The sequence below is a fragment of the Capricornis sumatraensis genome, chromosome 13, assembly GCF_032405125.1.
Source record: "Capricornis sumatraensis isolate serow.1 chromosome 13, serow.2, whole genome shotgun sequence".
NCBI classification, from domain to species: domain Eukaryota; kingdom Metazoa; phylum Chordata; class Mammalia; order Artiodactyla; family Bovidae; genus Capricornis; species Capricornis sumatraensis.
This window is the reverse complement of record NC_091081.1, coordinates 68,858,923-68,875,928: the sequence shown is the minus strand read 5'-3', so window position 1 is coordinate 68,875,928 and position 17,006 is coordinate 68,858,923. Positions and strand designations below refer to the sequence as shown.

At 40.9% G+C, this 17,006-nt stretch overlaps 1 protein-coding gene across 2 annotated transcripts; it reads left to right on the top strand.

Moving 5' to 3' along the window:
- The first annotated feature begins 12,583 nt into the window (after nucleotides 1-12,583).
- On the top strand, nucleotides 12,584-13,237 carry SF3B5 (splicing factor 3b subunit 5). 2 transcript variants are annotated; one of them, XM_068985437.1, is made up of 2 exons: nucleotides 12,584-12,938; nucleotides 13,045-13,237. In XM_068985437.1, the coding sequence occupies exon 1, from the start codon at nucleotides 12,658-12,660 to the stop codon at nucleotides 12,916-12,918; it is 261 nt and encodes an 86-aa protein (XP_068841538.1). In that variant the 5' UTR covers nucleotides 12,584-12,657; the 3' UTR covers nucleotides 12,919-12,938; nucleotides 13,045-13,237. The 2 variants fall into 2 exon arrangements, with proteins under 2 accessions (XP_068841538.1, XP_068841539.1); XM_068985438.1 differs by having other exon boundaries at nucleotides 12,584-12,942.
- Nucleotides 13,238-17,006: the final 3,769 nt, after the last annotated feature.

The window sequence follows — 17,006 nt, the reverse complement described above, 5'->3', positions numbered from 1 at the left end:
AGTTGGAAATGGGGAGACTTGAAACTGCATTTGTAGAGTGGTTTACATAAGCTGAAAAAAATGCAAAAGGAACAGGTGGGGAAAGGGCACCATTGGTACTTTGCCATGACTGTGTGTGCCAATCTCTCCCATCCTCCAAATTCCTTTTTGGCCTTAAGCTTCCATAAATAAATCAACAGCATTCAAAGTATTAGGCCTGCTTCTGTGTCATTTTCTTTCTGGGCCACTGTGCACAGCTTATTAACATAGAACCTTTCGGGAATGCTGTTAGAAAGCACTCATAGGTGACATGTGAAGAAGAAATAATACAAAAGAATAAAGATCACAACAGCACATATGCAGACTTTGAAACAGTTTTTTGTTTTATGAAATCAAGTGCAACTTGTGAAGAGTGAAAAACACCATACCTTGATAAGCCCAAAGTCTTCTCTGCTGCACATACACTTGTTCTAAAAATTCAAGATGAAACAACTGCCCATGTTGATTCAAAACTGCAGGCATTAAACCTTCACTAGTGGGGCTTCCCTGGTGGCTCAGTGGTAAAGAATCCACTTACCAATGCAGGAGACACGGTTTTGATCCCTGGACCGGGAAGATCCCACATGCTGCAGAGTAACTAAGCCCATGGGCCACAAGTACTGAGCCCATGAACTTCAGCTACTGAATCCTGCACACTCCAGAGCCTGTGCTCCACGAGAAGAGAAGCTACCACAATGAGAATCCTGTGCATTGCAACTGGAGAGCAGCCCCTGTTCACTACAACTAGAGAAAAAGCCTACGCAGCAGCGAAGACTCAGCACAGCCATAAATTAATTAAAATTAAAACAGACCCCAAAACTTACACTTGCTCAAATGCAAATCAGAAGAAAGGTATAAACTCAACTCCTTTCCTCCAGGTTCATCCTTGACTTTTACTGCACGTAGACAAGAATGAATCTTATGTTTAATTGGATAGCTGAAATGTTGCATACAACAGTCCCATCCATTTCATTTCTTGTTCTTAGATTCTGTATCCTAATTTCTGATTACAGATGTTCACGGACCTCACTTGAATTGGCTCAGCTATGAAAACTATCCCTTGCAATCTTTTTAGATAACTGATTGAAGCAATTCTAAAACAGTTAAAACGTAGTATATTCATAATTTTGTAAAGCCTTGTCATGGGTCTTTTTCTCTGACATTAACTCCATAAGAAAAATTATTCCCCCAAAATCTATGTCTCTTATAGGGTAAAGGATGGTTGTTATTTTGAGGTGGACAGTTCCAGTTCCTGGGGGATGCTTTGTGATTTGGGGCTACTCATGCTTAACCCAGTTCAGTTCAGTTCAGTCGCTCAGTCGTGTCCAAATCTTTGCGACCCCATGAATCGCAGCACGTCAGGCCTCCCTGTCCATCACCATCTCCCGGAGTTCACTCAGACTCACGCCCATCAAGTCGGTGATGCCATCCAGCCATCTCATCCTCTGTCGTCCCCTTCTCCTTCTGCCCCCAATCCCTGCCAGCATCAGAGTCTTTTCCAATGAGTCAACTCTTCGCATGAGGTGGCCAAAGTACTGGAGCTTCAGTTTGAGCATCATTCCTTCCAAAGAAATCCCAGGATTGATCCCTTTCAGACTGGACTGGTTGGATCTCCTCGCAGTCCAAGGGACTCTCAAGAGTCTTCTCCAACACCACAATTCAAAAGCATCAATTCTTCGGTGCTCAGCCTTCTTCACAGTCCAACTCTCACATCCATACATGACCACAGGAAAAACCATAGCCTTGACTAGACGGACCTTAGTTGGCAAAGTAATGTCTCTGCTTTTGAATATACTATCTAGGTTGGTCATAACTTTTCTTCCAAGGAGTAAGCGTCTTTTAATTTCATGGCTGCAGTCACCATCTGCAGTGATTTTGGAGCCCCCAAAAATAAAGTCTGACACTGTTTCCACTGTTTCCCCATCTATTTCCCATGAAGTGATGGGACCGGATCCCATGATCTTCGTTTTCTGAATGTTGAGCTTTAAGCCAACTTTTTCACTCTCCTCTTTCACTTTTATCAAGAGGCTTTTTAGCTCCTCTTCACTTTCTGCCATAAGGGTGGTGTCATCTGCATATCTGAGGTTATTGATATTTCTCCCGGCAATCTTGATTCCAGCTTGTGTTTCTTTCAGTCCAGCATTTCTCATGATGTACTCTGCGTAGAAGTTAAATAAGCAGGGTGACAATATACAGCCTTGACATACGCCTTTTCCTATTTGGAACCAGTCTGTTGTTCCATGTCCAGTTCTAACTGTTGCTTCCTGACCTGCATACAGATTTCTCAAGAGGCAGGTTAGGTGGTCTGGTATTCCCATCTCTTTCAGAATTTTCCACAGTTTCTTGTGATCCACACAGTCAAAGGCTTTGGCATAGTCAATAAAGCAGAAATAGATGTTTTTCTGGAACTCTCTTGCTTTTTCCACGATCCAGCGGATGTTGGCAATTTGATCTCTGGTTCCTCTGCCTTTTGTAAAACGAGGTTGAATATCAGGGAGTTCACAGTTCAAGTATTGCTGAAGTCTGGCTTGGAGAATTTTGAGCATTACTTTACTAGCATGTGAGATGAGTGCAATTGTGTGGTAGTTTGAGCATTCTTTGGCATTGCCTTTCTTTGGGATTGGAATGAAAACTGACCTTTTCCAGTCCTGTGGCCACTGCTGAGTTTTCCAAATTTGCTGGCATACTGAGTGCAGCACTTTCACAGCATCATCTTTCAGGATTTGAAACAGCTCAATTGGAATGCCATCACCTCCACTAGCTTTGTTCACAGTGATGCTTTCTAAGGCCCACTTGACTTCACATTCCAGGATGTCTGGCTCTAGATTAGTGATCACATCATCATGATTATCTGGGTCATGAAGATCTTTTTTGTACAGTTCTTCCGTGTATTCTTGCCACCTCTTCTTAATATCTTCTGCTTCTGTTAGGTCCATACCATTTCTGTCCTTTATTGAGACTATCTTTGCATGAAATGTTCCCTTGGTATCTCTCATTTTCTTGAAGAGATCTCTAGTCTTTCCCATTCTGTTGTTTTCCTCTATTTCTTTGCATTGATCGCTGAAGAAGGCTTTCTTATCTCTTCTTGCTATTCTTTGGAACTCTGCATTCAGATGTTTATATCTTTCCTTTTCTCCTTTGCTTTTCGCCTCTCTTCTTTTCACAGCTATTTGTAAGGCCTCCTCAGACAGCCATTTTGCTTTTTTGCATTTCTTTTCCATGGGGATGGTCTTGATCCCTGTCTCCTGTACAATGTCACAAACCTAATTCCATAGTTCATCAGGCACTCTATCTATCAGATCTAGTCCCTTAAATCTATTTCTCACTTCCACTGTATAATCATAAGGGATTTGATTTAGGTCATACCTGAATGGTCTAGCGGTTTTCCCTACTCTCTTCAATTTGAGTCTGAATTTGGTAATAAGGAGTTCATGATCTGAGCCACAGTCAGCTCCTGGTCTTGTTTTTGTTGACTGTATAGAGCTTCTCCATCTTTGGCTGTATAGAATATAATCAATCTGATTTCGGTGTTGACCATCTGGTGATGTCCATGTGTAGAGTCTTCTCTTGTGTTGTTGGAAGAGGATGTTTGCTATTCTAATTCAATGAATATTTATTGAGCATGGGTATTTATTGACAATGGGTAAATCACCATGCTAATATGATGGAGAAAAAAGTCACACGTTTCAGAGGAACTTATATTCAAATGAGATATGCCACGTATACTCAGTTTACAGCATAATTTATGTAATTATTCCTGTATTGTTGGCACCAAGCTTGTTTCCAATCTTTTCTTGTCACTTAAGATGCTGTCATGAACATTCAGTCATTGATCTATTCATTGAATATTGATTCAGCACCTATGATATATAAATCATTAATCCTAATGCTGCAAGATTTCAAATTACTGCAACAAATGGAAAATATGCATAATACTTCAAAGTTCCTTTGTGTAACTTTTCCTATGAGAAATTTTTGTTCAAAAATTATACCAGCATGTCATTGACTATTATTACTAAACAGAGAAGGACCAGCCTATAAAATCTCAAATGAAAAGTTATTGACTCCAAACCCATGGCAATCATATCTGCCCAAGAGGAACTCTTAAAGTACAGAACATTTTACACTTTTGAAGTATGTGCCCAATTAGAAGTAAAACCCTACAAAAATTAAGAGTTCTAGATCTGCTCCAATATATGAAACCTATGGTAGCTGGAAGAATAAAAGATGGAGTTAAAGACATTTTTAACCTCAGCAAAGTAAGATCATGTCCAGCAAACTTCTTTTTAAAAGTTCCATAAATTCCATATTACCTAAATTCCACATCATCGCTTATTCCAACTAAATGTAAAACCCTAAAGTAAAATCTCTATGATGATAAAGATAACTTAGTTTTCTCCTATGTTATAAAAGTCTTGTTGCTGCTGCTGCTGCTAAGTCACTTCAGTCGTGTCTGACTCTGTGCGACCCCATAGATGGCCGCCCACCAGGCTCCCCTGTCCCTGGGATCCTCCAGGCAGGAACACTGGAGTGGGTTGCCATTTCCTTCTCCAAAGCATGAAAGTGAAAAGTGAAAGTGAAGTCGCTCAGTCGTGTCAGACTCCTAGTGACCCCATGAACTGCAGCCTACCAGGCTCCTCTGTCCATGGGATTTGCCAGGCAAGAGTACTGGAGTGGGTTGCCATTGCCTTCTCTGTATAAAAGTCTTAGTTGCCTTTGAAAATACAGCAAACCAAAGTTTTGTCTTCAGCATTTCAGTCATAATGTACTTTTCCTGCTTACCATAGTTGAGATACTCAAGGTGCCTAATAATAAAATGTTCTCAACTACAGGATTATATCTGATAGATAGAGTCCCTGAAGAACTATGGACAGAGGTTCATGGCATTGTACAGGAGGCAGTGATCGAGACCATCCCCAAGAAAAAGAAGTGCAGAAAGCCAAAATGGTTGTCTGAGGAGGCCTTATAAATGGAGAAAAGAAGAGAAGCTAAAGGCAAAGGAGAAAAGGAAAGATATACCCATTTGAATGCAGAGTTCCAAAGAATAGCAAGGAGAGATAAGAAAGCCTTCCTCAGTGATCAGTGCAAAGAAATAGAGGAAAACAATAGAATGGGAAAGACTAGAGATCTCTTCAAGAAAATGAGAGCTACCAAGGGAACATTTCATGCAAAGATGGGCACAACAAAGGACAGAAATGGTATGGACCTAACAGAAGCAGAAGATATTAAGAAGAGGTGGCAAGAATACACAGAAGAACTATACAAAAAAATCTTCATGACCCAGATAACCACAATGGTGTGATCACCCACCAAGAGCCAGACATCCTAGAATGCCAAGTCAGGTGGGCCTTAGGAAGCATCACTGTGAACAGAGCTAGTGGAGGTGATGGAATTCCAGTTGAGCTATTTCAAATCCTAAAAGATGATGCTGTGAAAATGCTGCACTCAGTATGCCAGCAAATGTGGAAACCTCAGCAATGGCCACAGGACTGGAAAAGGTCAGTTTTCATTCCAGTCCCAAAGAAATGCTAAAGAATGTTTCATTCCAATGCCAAAGAATGTTCAAACTACTGCACAATTTCACTCTCTCTCACACTAGCAAAGTAATGGTTAAAATTCTCCAAGCCAGGCTTCAACAGTACATGAAATGTGAACCTCCAGATGTTCAAGCTGGATTTAGAAAATGCAGAGGAACCAGAGATCAAGTTGCCAACATCTGTTGGATCATCAAAAAAGCGAGAGAGTTCCAGAAAAACATCTATTTCTGCTTTATTGACTATGCCAAAGCCTTTGACTATGTGGATGACAACAAGCTGTGGAAAATTCTGAAAGAGATGGGAATACCAGACCACCTGACCTGCCTCCTGAGAAATCTGTATGCAGGTCAAGAAGCAACAGTTAGAATCAGACATGGAGCAATAGACTGGTTCCAAATTGGGAAAGGAGTACGTCAAGGCTGTACGTCAACCCTGCTTATTTAACTTATATGCAGAGTACATCATGCGAAATGCCGGGCTGGATGAAGCACAAGCTGAAATCAATATTGCCAGGAGAAATATCAATGACCTCAGATATGCAGATGGCACCACCCTTATAGCAGAAAGCGAAAAAGAACTAAAGAGCCTCTGATAAAAGTGAAAGAGGAGAGTGAAAAGTTTGGCTTAAAGCTCAACATTCAGAAAACCAAGATCATGGCATCCGGTGGAGATCACTTAATGGGAAATAGATGGAGAAACAGTGGAAACAGTGACAGACTTTATATTCTTCTGCTCCAAAATCACTGCAGATGGTGCTTGCAGCCATGAAATTAAAAGACGCTCCTTGGAAGAAAAGTTACGACCAACCTAGACAGCATATTAAAAAGCAGACATCATTTTGCCAACAAAAGTCCTCCTAGTCAAAGCTATGGTTTTCCCAGTGGTCATGTATGGATGTGAGAGTTGAACTATAAAGAAAACTGAGTGCCAAAGAATTGATGTGTTTGAACTGTGGTGTTGGAGAAGACTCTTGAGAATCCCTTGGACAGCAAGGAGATCCAACCAGTCCATCCTAAGTGAAATCAGTCCTGAATATTCATTGAAACTGCAACTCCAATACTTCAGCCAGCCAATGGGAAGAAATGACTCACTGGAAAAGACCCGGATGCTGGGAAAGATTGAAGGCGGGAGGAGAAGGGGAACGACAGAAAATGAGATGGTTGGATGGCATCACCAACTCGATGGACATGAGTTTGAGCAAGCTCCAGAAGTTAGTGATGGACAGGGAGGCCTGGCGTGCAGTAGTCCATGGGGTCGCAAAGAGTCAGACACAACTGAGCGACTGAACTGAGCTACTGGCTTGTTTCTTGGCTTTAAATACTGTTTTGGCGACCCCTAGTGTGAAACATGATATCAGCACCTGGACATACAGAAAATCCTTTTGATTTTTAAAAATTTCCTTAGAGAAAAAGGATATCTAAAATAATTATTTCACCAAAGGAGATGTGATTTTAGTTCATTTCAATTTGAACTTTGTATTTTTCTGCAATAGTAATAAAACTTAAATATAATTTCTGGATACCCAAGACATTTGATAATCAATGAGGGTGTTTATTTATAATAATATACCCATAAATGGACTATTATGCAGGTTTAAACCAAGACCAAAAATCAAAAAGGATGAGGAAGTTTTTTATGTATTCATATGAGATGATCACCACGATATGTCCAAGAAAATAAAACAAAAAGCCAACAAAAAAGTAGAAGTAGAGAACTATGGCAAGCATTTTGCTACCATCTAAATTTTACGAAGGGTTAAATACCAAATATATCTGTAGGCACTTAAATAAGTATATCATATACATTTGTGCTTTCATTTTTAAAATCTCTGGAAGGATAAACAACATACACATAGCAATTGTTACTTACTGAAGATGGGAAATGGGTAGATGTTGAAAAATGCATTCTTTTGTATACTTTTTTGGTCTTGAATGAAACCTTGACCGTTCAAAATATTAAATGACTTAAAAAAATTTTAAGCCAGCAGCTATAAAGATAGACCAAGAAAAGATGAAAAGAGAAAAATGTTGCCTTGCATTACTGGACTTAAGAAATGGATTAAAGTATAATTTTCCCCCTAAAACAGATATCTTTTCTTTTCCTTATACATCTTTTATTCTATATCCTTTCCATTGGAAACTTGGCTTGCTTATTTTCTTTAAATGCCAAAATATAAGATGGCATTTGATAGTTATATTGAAGTAACCTAACAGGCTTAAGGTAATATCTTGGAACAGGAAATAGTAACAGTTCTCCTGACATATCTCACCAACAAGACCACTGGTTCCAGACCAAAATTCTTTATTAGCAAGAAATGTAAGAAAATGTGATACTCTTTACAAGATGACAATTTAAGACTCATAAGGAACATCTTTAAATATATATATAGCATATACCCAGGGATAAATCTGATAGAAGACATAAAAGATCCATTTGGAGAAAATTACATAAGCTTTATTTAAAGTCAAAAAATTAGACTTAAATAAATGGAAATATTTACTATGTACCAGATGAGAACATTCAATATAGTTAAGATGACAATTCCCCAAATAAATCTATAAATTCAGTGTAACTACAATTAAAAGTGAAGCAGGGTTTTTGTGTTATCTATATGTTGATGTTGATACATGGAAGGCTTTCTTGGTGAATTTGAGGATCTTTTGTACAAAATAATATTCAGAGGTTCATTTAGATTTTTAAAGCTAATGGTCAATTTATTAAAGACATAAATCGAAGAACTGCCTCTTTCCTTAAACTTTTTTGGGGTTGGCTGGGCCGGATCTTCATTGTTCGAGCTCTTCTCTAGTGGTGGCAAGCAGGGCATACTCTCAAGTTGTGGTGAGTGGACTTCTCTCGGCAGCGGTTTCTCTTGTTGCAGAGCATGGACTCTAGGGCACGTGGGCTGCAGTAGTTGCAGCTCCAGAGCACAGGCTCAGTAGTTGTGGTGCATGGGCTTAGTTGCCCCACAGCACTGGGATCTTCTCAGATCAGAGACTGAACCCATGTCTCCTGCACTGGCAGGAGTCTTCACTACTGAGCCACCAAGGAAGCCCTCCTTAAACTTTCACGCTCAGCAAAAAATCCTAAACTATTTATTTTCAGCAAATGTTCACAGTCATCTTTAACAGGCTTTCCGATAAAATTTAGTTTCATTCCAAATTTTTACTCTCAAATATTTTATACCATAACTTTCAATGTGATTCTTCAGTTTTCCTTTTAAGCATTGCAATTGTCTGACAAGATTTCATGTACTTATATTATTTTCACAAATTATAAATGTTTTCAAAAGTTCTCATATATTCCACATCACTGTATAAAACAGTGATGAACCTCCCTACCCCTACCCTAGTTCAAACAAACACTGGAGTCCTCACCCCTCGTAACTTACAAGGTGACTGCATTTAGAGATAGGGCCTTTACGTGAAATGAGGTGATATGGGCCGACTCTAATTCAGGATGACTTGTGCCTTTCTAAGAAGAGGAGATTAGGACTCAGAAACACTCAGGAAAATCATATGAAGACAGAGAGAAGATGGCCATCTGTGAGACAATGAGAGAGTCCTCATAGTGAAACCAATCCTGCCAACGCATTGATCTTGGGACTTCGGCCTATAGAACTGGAAGGAAATACATTTCTATTGTTTAAGTCATCCAGTTTGTGGCATTTTGTTTTGGCAGCCCTAGCAAACTAATACACCTTGGGTCTTAATTAATACATATAAATATTTTCTATCTAGCTCCAAAGGTCTTCAAATTTGAGGTTTTTCTCTCATATCCTTAGAATCATTCTTAATGATATGGAAATAATATTGACTTTCATGGCTTTATTTAACAACTCAATCACAGTTTCCGTGAGGATTTTACTGACAGTCTAAATTCATGTGGAAGAGCAAAGGATCAAGAATTATGAAGACAGTTATGAAAGAAGGAAATTCTACAGACTTTTACACTGTCAGATATCAAGACTTATTATAACGATACAATAATTAAGATCTGGTGTCACTGGTATGGGCATAGCAAAGAGACTAATAGAACATAATGCCCAGAAACAGACCTACATGTACAACAGAAGCATGAAAGATGGGTAGGGAAAGGATGTACTATTTAGTGAGTGACTGGTTATCACTGTTAGCCACATAGAAACATATTTAACTAGTTAGCCATATGAGTTGAGTTGAGTTTATGTGCTCAATCGTGGCCTACTCTTTGTGACCCCATGAACTGTATAGCCTGCCAGGCTCCTCTGTCTGTAGGATTTTCCAAGGAAGAATACTGGAGTCGATTGACATTTCCTTCTAATTGGATCCCTAAAGAAACAAAACCTTCCAGGTGAATTAAGTGTCTAAATATGAAAAACAAAATTCTAAAACTTTTACAAGAAAATGAAGAAAACTATTTTTTATGGTCCCAGAGTAGAAAAGAGGGCTTTTTTGTTTTTGTTTTTTGTTTTTATTTCATTTTTCAAACCAAATGCAAAAAGGATAAACCATAAAGGAACGTTAGTACATCTGACTACTTTAAAATTAACTTCTGTATAACGAAACATACCATAAAGGGTAAAGATGAACCTTAGACTGGAAAAAAAATTTTTCATTGCATGTAAGTGGCAAGCCTAGTATCCTGAATATTTAAAGATCTCCTTAAAAATTAGTAAGAAGAAGACAAACATCCCTATAAGAAAATGGGCAAAGGATAAGAATATGCAATTCACAGAAGCAGGAATACAATAGGTTAATAAACACATTTTTTAAAATGCTAAATAAAACACATAGCTATAGCTATATATATCAACAAGGATGCTGAAAAGGAAAAAAAAACAACTTTCATAACAGTACACGCATTTATCTGTGTCATTTATTGTCATTGTTTAGTTGCTAGGTGGTGTCCGACTCTTTGCAACCCCATGGACTGGCTCCTCTGTCCATGAGATTTATGAAGCTTTAAAATATGCATAACAAAGACATCTATTGTTTATGGATATACAAACTTGCAGCAGTCAAAAACATTCCTGAATCAGGCTCAGGAAAGATTAATTCTAAACTCAAGATAGGATCCTAAAGTAAATTAGGGACAGCAATACAGAGAACTTTTTGAGTTTATTTGTATGGTTTTATTTCTTTAAAAAAACAAAGGCAAAACAAAATAATGAAGTTGGAAACAAAAATGGCAAAAGACCAGGTTTGATACATCTGGATGGTAAATCACAAGCATGCCTTATATTAGTTTCTAGGTTTTAGGAAGGAAGCATTTGTTGTAACAAAGTTTGAACTGAAGGGGTAACTTTTTTTTTTTTCATTTTTGATACACTTATTTGATCCTTTAAGATATTTGTGTCATTTTGTTTTTTCAATCTTTCTTTAAAAAAAATAAAAACTACGTGTATCTAAGGGGTGCAAAAAGATTTCATATACAGTGAAACGTTATTTACTACTGTCAAGCTAATTAACATATGCATCTCCTCCCATTATAGTCGCTCAGTCCTGTCCGACTCTTTGCAACGCCATGGAGGGCAGCACGCCAGGCTTCCCTGTCCATCACCATCTCAGGTGCTTACTCAAACTCCTGAGGGCACCTGAAATTTACTCTCTGGAAAATTTCGGCATTCAATATAGCATTAACTATAATCATCATAATGTACCTCTCTAGACTTACTGGTACTACGTAACTGCCACTCTGTACCAGAATAAAAGTATTTTAAAGTTGTCTTTCACCCCGTAAAAATTTCTTTCTATATGGCTACCATACAGTTTACCCATTCATCAAAAGTTTTTAGAGAAACAATCTCTGCCAGGCTATGAGGATATCATAAGAAAACAGATGATACATCAACAGAAGCAAACAATTTTTCTTAAGTAGTTTGTATTCGTGTGAGGAAGTTCTTTAAACCAAAAATTGGATTTAAATAACAGTGGTAAAGAGGAAGAATTTCCATCTGTCTGGAGTAGCCAAAGTCAATTTCAAGGAGATACTTTCGAGGTGACTTAAAGGGAAAAGTTGTTTGCCGGGGGAACAAAACATTCCAAGCAGCGGGAACAGTATGAACGGAGAACTGGGAAGGCGAGCAGCATGGAACATTGAGAAAGATTTATAGGCTGAGGGCGTGTAGGGTGTGGTGAGAAGCTGAAGGGAGAATATCAAAATTAGAAGCTCAAGAGGAGGGAGCGGCTCGATGCAGACGCCGGAACGTGTCGGAACTGGTGATGTACTTTGGTGACCAGGCAGGAAACGGCAGCCCTGCAAGCGATGAAATAACTTTCCACACAACTTGTAAAACGTGGCTGGGACCAGAACTTGCGTCTCCTGACTTCAAGATGACCCACCCACGGTTGTGAACGGGCTACTACTGTGCCTAGTTAGCTCCGAAAGCGGTGTCATACCAAGAGTTCATATTCCCAATCCCTGCCCTGTCCTGCAGTTTCTCATGTCCATTTAGCCCCAAACCACCTGAGGATGCCTCTTGCCTCCCAGACACCTCCCTCTATTAAGCCGCCAACATCCTTTTAAACATCTCTCCATTTCTTGTTGTTTAGTCGCTAAATTGTGTCTGACTCTTTTTGCGACCCCATAGATTGTAGCCTGCCAGGCTTCTCTGTCCATGGGATTTCCCAGGCAAGAATACTGGAGTGGGTTGCCATTTTCTTCTTCAAGGGATCTTCCCGACCCAAGGCTAGAACCCAAGTCTCCTGAATAGGCAGGCGGTTTCTTTACCACTGAGCCACCAAGGAAACCCTTTAAACATTTCTCAGGGTTCCTAAAAAGCCTGTGTTACCAGCCCTCAGAGACCACAAGTCCCAGCATGCAAAGCTCCTGTTAGGAAAGGGCTACTAAAAGGACCAGCATGCAACGCTCTGCGAAGTGGGCGGGACTCTCTACAGGGGCAGCCCACCTGTAGCGTTGCCTAGGCAACTCCAATTCGGTGACAGACTGCACTTCTGCTTCCGCCTCTGAGACCTGGGACCGCGAATCTGGGCGGCTTCGTTGCTGTGACGCCATCCGCCTGCGACCGCGTGTGTTCCGAGATTCCGCAGTCCGGCTTGAAGTCCCAGAGCGCCTTCCTGTAGTCTGCTGCCTCTCACCTGGGAGCAAAGGGAAAAGCGGTGAGATGACGGACCGCTACACCATTCACAGCCAGCTAGAGCATCTGCAGTCCAAGTACATCGGGACCGGCCACGCGGACACCACGAAGTGGGAATGGCTGGTGAACCAGCACCGCGACTCCTACTGCTCCTACATGGGCCACTTCGATCTTCTCAACTACTTCGCCATTGCCGAGAATGAGAGCAAAGCGCGAGTCCGCTTCAACTTGATGGAGAAGATGCTGCAGCCTTGCGGGCCGCCAGCCGACAAGCCGGAGGAGAACTGAGACCCCGCGGTATCACCGCTGTACGTGAGTACCTGTCCCTGAGTTCCCCGGGTTCGCCTGCATTCTCGCTTTTTCTTAAGTGAACTGATTCTCCATGTCTCTGCTTCTCGTGCTTTCCTTGTACAGAGGTGCTTATCCAGGGCGTCCCGCATGACCTGCCTTCCTGTGGACCCTGTTTTCCTGTGGAACACAGCGTTGGGAGACCGTCAGGACCCCTGAGAACTGTGACTGGACCGTGGAGCAAACTTTAGAGAAGACGGCACTGGAGTGAGACGGAATTTAGAGGCTCGTTTCCGGCTAGTTGATTGTTGCTTTTTACATAAAGTTTAGAAATGTTTCAGTCTCTTGGTGTGGACTACTTGTGTTCTGGTGGAGGGGTCCAGGGAGGGCTTTGGACTGTGGCTTCGGGAGAGGCGGGAGAATAGAAGGGATAAAGAAGGGGAGGGTTAGGAAGGGGTTGGGCAGGTAGTTCAGGGCCAGACACTTAAATGCACCCTGCCCAACCTTTATAACATTTCCCAACCCAGACTTTTCCCAAGAGTTTTTTTCAGGCCCATAACGCTTTCAGTATTGAAATTTGTGATCATCGTATCCCTTCTTTTTCTTTCATTCAAAAAAAAAAAAAATCTTTGCTGGCATTGTCCTCTCTCTGCAGATTCCATCCTTTTGGGACTTTGTGGATGTGTCTTGAGACTTGAAAAGCTGTCAGATGAATTCTTTCATTCATTCAACATTCAACAAATATTTGTTGAGTCCTATGTGGCAAGCATTTCCCATGCTTTAGGGGCTTATATTAACACTAGTTGGGGGAGCAGCACACTGCATCAGTTGTAGATAATAAGCAAATGTTAGAAGGTACTATGGAGAATAGAGTAGCACCCCACTCCAGTACTCTTGCCTGGACAATCCCATGCACGGAGGAGCCTGGTAGGCTGTAGTCCATGAGGTTGCTAAGAGTCGGACACAACTGAGTGACCTCACTTTGACTTTTCACTTTCATGCATTGGAGAAGGCAATGGCAACCCACTCCAGTGTTCTTGCCTGGAGAATCCCAGGGGCGGCGGAGCCTGGTGGGCTGCCGTCTCTGGGGTCGCACAGCGTCAGACACGACTGAAGCGACCTAGCAGCAGCAGCAGCAGCAGCATTGCAGTTTTAAATAGACTGCCTCATGTTAGAATATTGAGAAGGTGACATTTGTGCAGAGACTTTAAGGAAGTGAGGCAAATAGCCATGCAGAAAACGGAGGGAATTACTTTCCAGTCAGAGAAAACTTCCAATGAAAAGTACCTAAGACGGATTGTGTATGGTTTATTGGACGAAGGGTAAAGAAACAAGTATGGCTAAAGGGAATGAACCAGGGGAGAGTGGAGGTATAGCTTATGGAGAGGGAACAGATAAGAGTAGAGCCTGGTGGGCCTATGTAAGGACTTGTGGCTTTTATCCTGAGAATATGGGGAGCCATTGGAAGACTATTAGGCGATATGGTCTGACACATTTTAGATCAGTGAGTCTCAAGCATATTGGCCTTGGAATGCCATTACATTCTTTAAAATTCTTGAAGACTCGCATAGCGCTTTTGTTTTTGGTTATAGCTGTTGATAGTCACCAAATTAAAAATTAAAACTGAGAAATACATAAAATACCTGGTAATTCATTTTAAAATAACAGTAACAGGACTTCCCTGGTGGGCCAGCAGTTAAGAATCTGCCTGCCAATGTAGGGAACATGGGTTTGATCCCTGGTCCAGGAAGATTCCACATGCCGCAGGGCAACTAAACCTGGGCCCTGCAACTACCAAAGCTCATCTGCTCTAGAGCCTGTGCTCCGCTAAAAGAGAAGCCACCATGATGAGAAACCCACACTCCACAACTAGAGAAAGCCTACACACTGCAACAAAGACCTAGCGCAACCATAAATAAATAAATAATAAAAGACCATTACATGTTAATGAGAATATTTTTTTATGAAAAATAACTTTTCCAAAACAATTTAGTGAAAAAGATTGTGTCTTTTTTTTTTTTAAAACAACATTGCATATGACTTCAGTGTCGGTATATAAAGATGTTAATTGATCAGTTATGTCTGACTCTGTGACCCCATGGACTGTACCCCGCCAGGCTTCTCTATTGATGGAGTTCTCCAGGCAAGAATACTGGAGTGGGTTGCCATTTCCTCCTCCAGGGGATCTTCCTGACCCAGGGATCAAACCTGTGTCTCCTGTGTGGCAGGCAGATTCTTTGCCATCTGAGTCACCAGGGAAGCCCCCTTCGTCAATGTCTGGCTTAATATAAGACAGCTGTATTCTTTTATCTGCTTCTGCATTCAAACTCCTAGAATATGAAGTTTTGGCTGAAGTATGAAGAAACCCACTTCAGGACTTCCCTGTACAAGGGTTTGATCCCTGGTCTGGGAACATTCCATATGCTGCGGAGCAACTAAGCCTGTATGCCATAACTACTGAAGCTTGTGCACCCTAGAACCCACAGGCGACAACTACTGAGCCCACATACTGCAACTACTGAAGCCCATGCACCTAAGCCTGTGCTCCACAGCAAGAGAAGCCACTGCAGTGAGAAATCCATGGGCTGCAACAAAATAGCCCCCACTCGCCGCTACTAGAGAAAACCCTTGTGCATCAATGAAGACTCAGCACAACCTAAAAACAAAAATTTTTTTAAGTCATCTTTTAAAAAAACCCACTTCACATAAATATACAGTAAGGGAGAAATATTTTAATAGCCTTTTCAAATATCTTATAAGTTAGATACAACGTAAGATATGAGCAACCTTTCATTCTCTATTATATTAAAATTCATTAATCTATGTTGAGCATTGAATGGATCTAATTTTGCCCATATATGATTTTGTAATATCTTGAATTGCTCATTTGTAAAGTGTTGGCTCACTGAATTGTATTCTAAGTGTTGACACATTTCATTGTATGTACCAAAATAGTGTACTTTGTACATATTCTTAGTATCATTGCTGATCTCTTGAGAAAAGTCTTTTGGTGATCAGTCACTCAGTTGTGTCCAACTCTTTGTGACCCCATGAACCGCAGCATGCCAGTCCTCCCTGTCCATCAAAACTCCTGGAATCCACCCAGACCCACATCCATTGCGTCGGTGATGCCATCCAACCATCTCGTCCTCTGTCGTCCTCTTTTCCTCCTGCCCTCAATCTTTCCTAGCATCAGGGTCTTTTCAAATGAGTCAGCTCTTTGCATCAGGTGGCCAAAGTATTGGAGTTTCAGCTTCAACATCAGTCCTTCCAATGAACACCCAGGACTGATCTTTAGGATGCACTGGTTGGATTTCCTTGCAGTCCAAAGGACTCTCAAGAGTCTTCTCCAACACCACAGTTCAAAAGCATCAATTCTTTGGCACTCAGCTTTGCTTATAAGTCCAACTCTCACATGCATACATGACCACTGGAAAAACCATAGCTTTGGACTAGACGGACCTTTGTTGGCAAAGTAATGTCTCTGCTTTTTAATATGCTATCTAGATTGGTCATAACTTTCCTTCCAAGGAGTAAGCATCTTAATTTCATGGCTGCAATCACCATCTGCAGTTATTTTGGAGCCCAGAAAAATAAAGTCAGCCATTGTTTCCACTGTTTCCCCATCTATTTTCCATGAAGTGATGGGACCAGATGCCATGACCTTAGTTTTCTGAATGTTGAGCTTTAAGCCAACTTTTTCTCTCTCCTCTTTCACTTTCATCAAGAGGCTTTTTAGCTCCTCTTCACTTTCTGCCATAAGGGTGGTGTCTTCTGCATATCTGAAGTTATTGATATTTCTCCCAGCAATCTTGATTCCAAATTGTGCTTCTCCAGCCCAGCGTCTCTCATGATGTACTCTGCATATAAGTCAAATAAGCAGAGTGACAATATACAGCCTTGACGTACTCCCTTTCCTATTTGGAACCAGTCTAATGTTCCATGTCCAGTTCTAACTGTTGCTTCCTGACCTGCATACCGGTTTCTCAAGAGGTAGGTCAGGCAGTCTGGTATTCCCATCTCTTTCAGAATTTTCTACAGTTTTTGTGATCCACACAGTCAAAGGCTTTGGCATAGTCAATAAAGCA

Bases quoted from the DNA above. Each gene is read 5' to 3' on its own strand.
- SF3B5 (XM_068985437.1), top strand. From the start codon at position 12,658: ATGACGGACCGCTACACCATTCACAGCCAGCTAGAGCATCTGCAGTCC.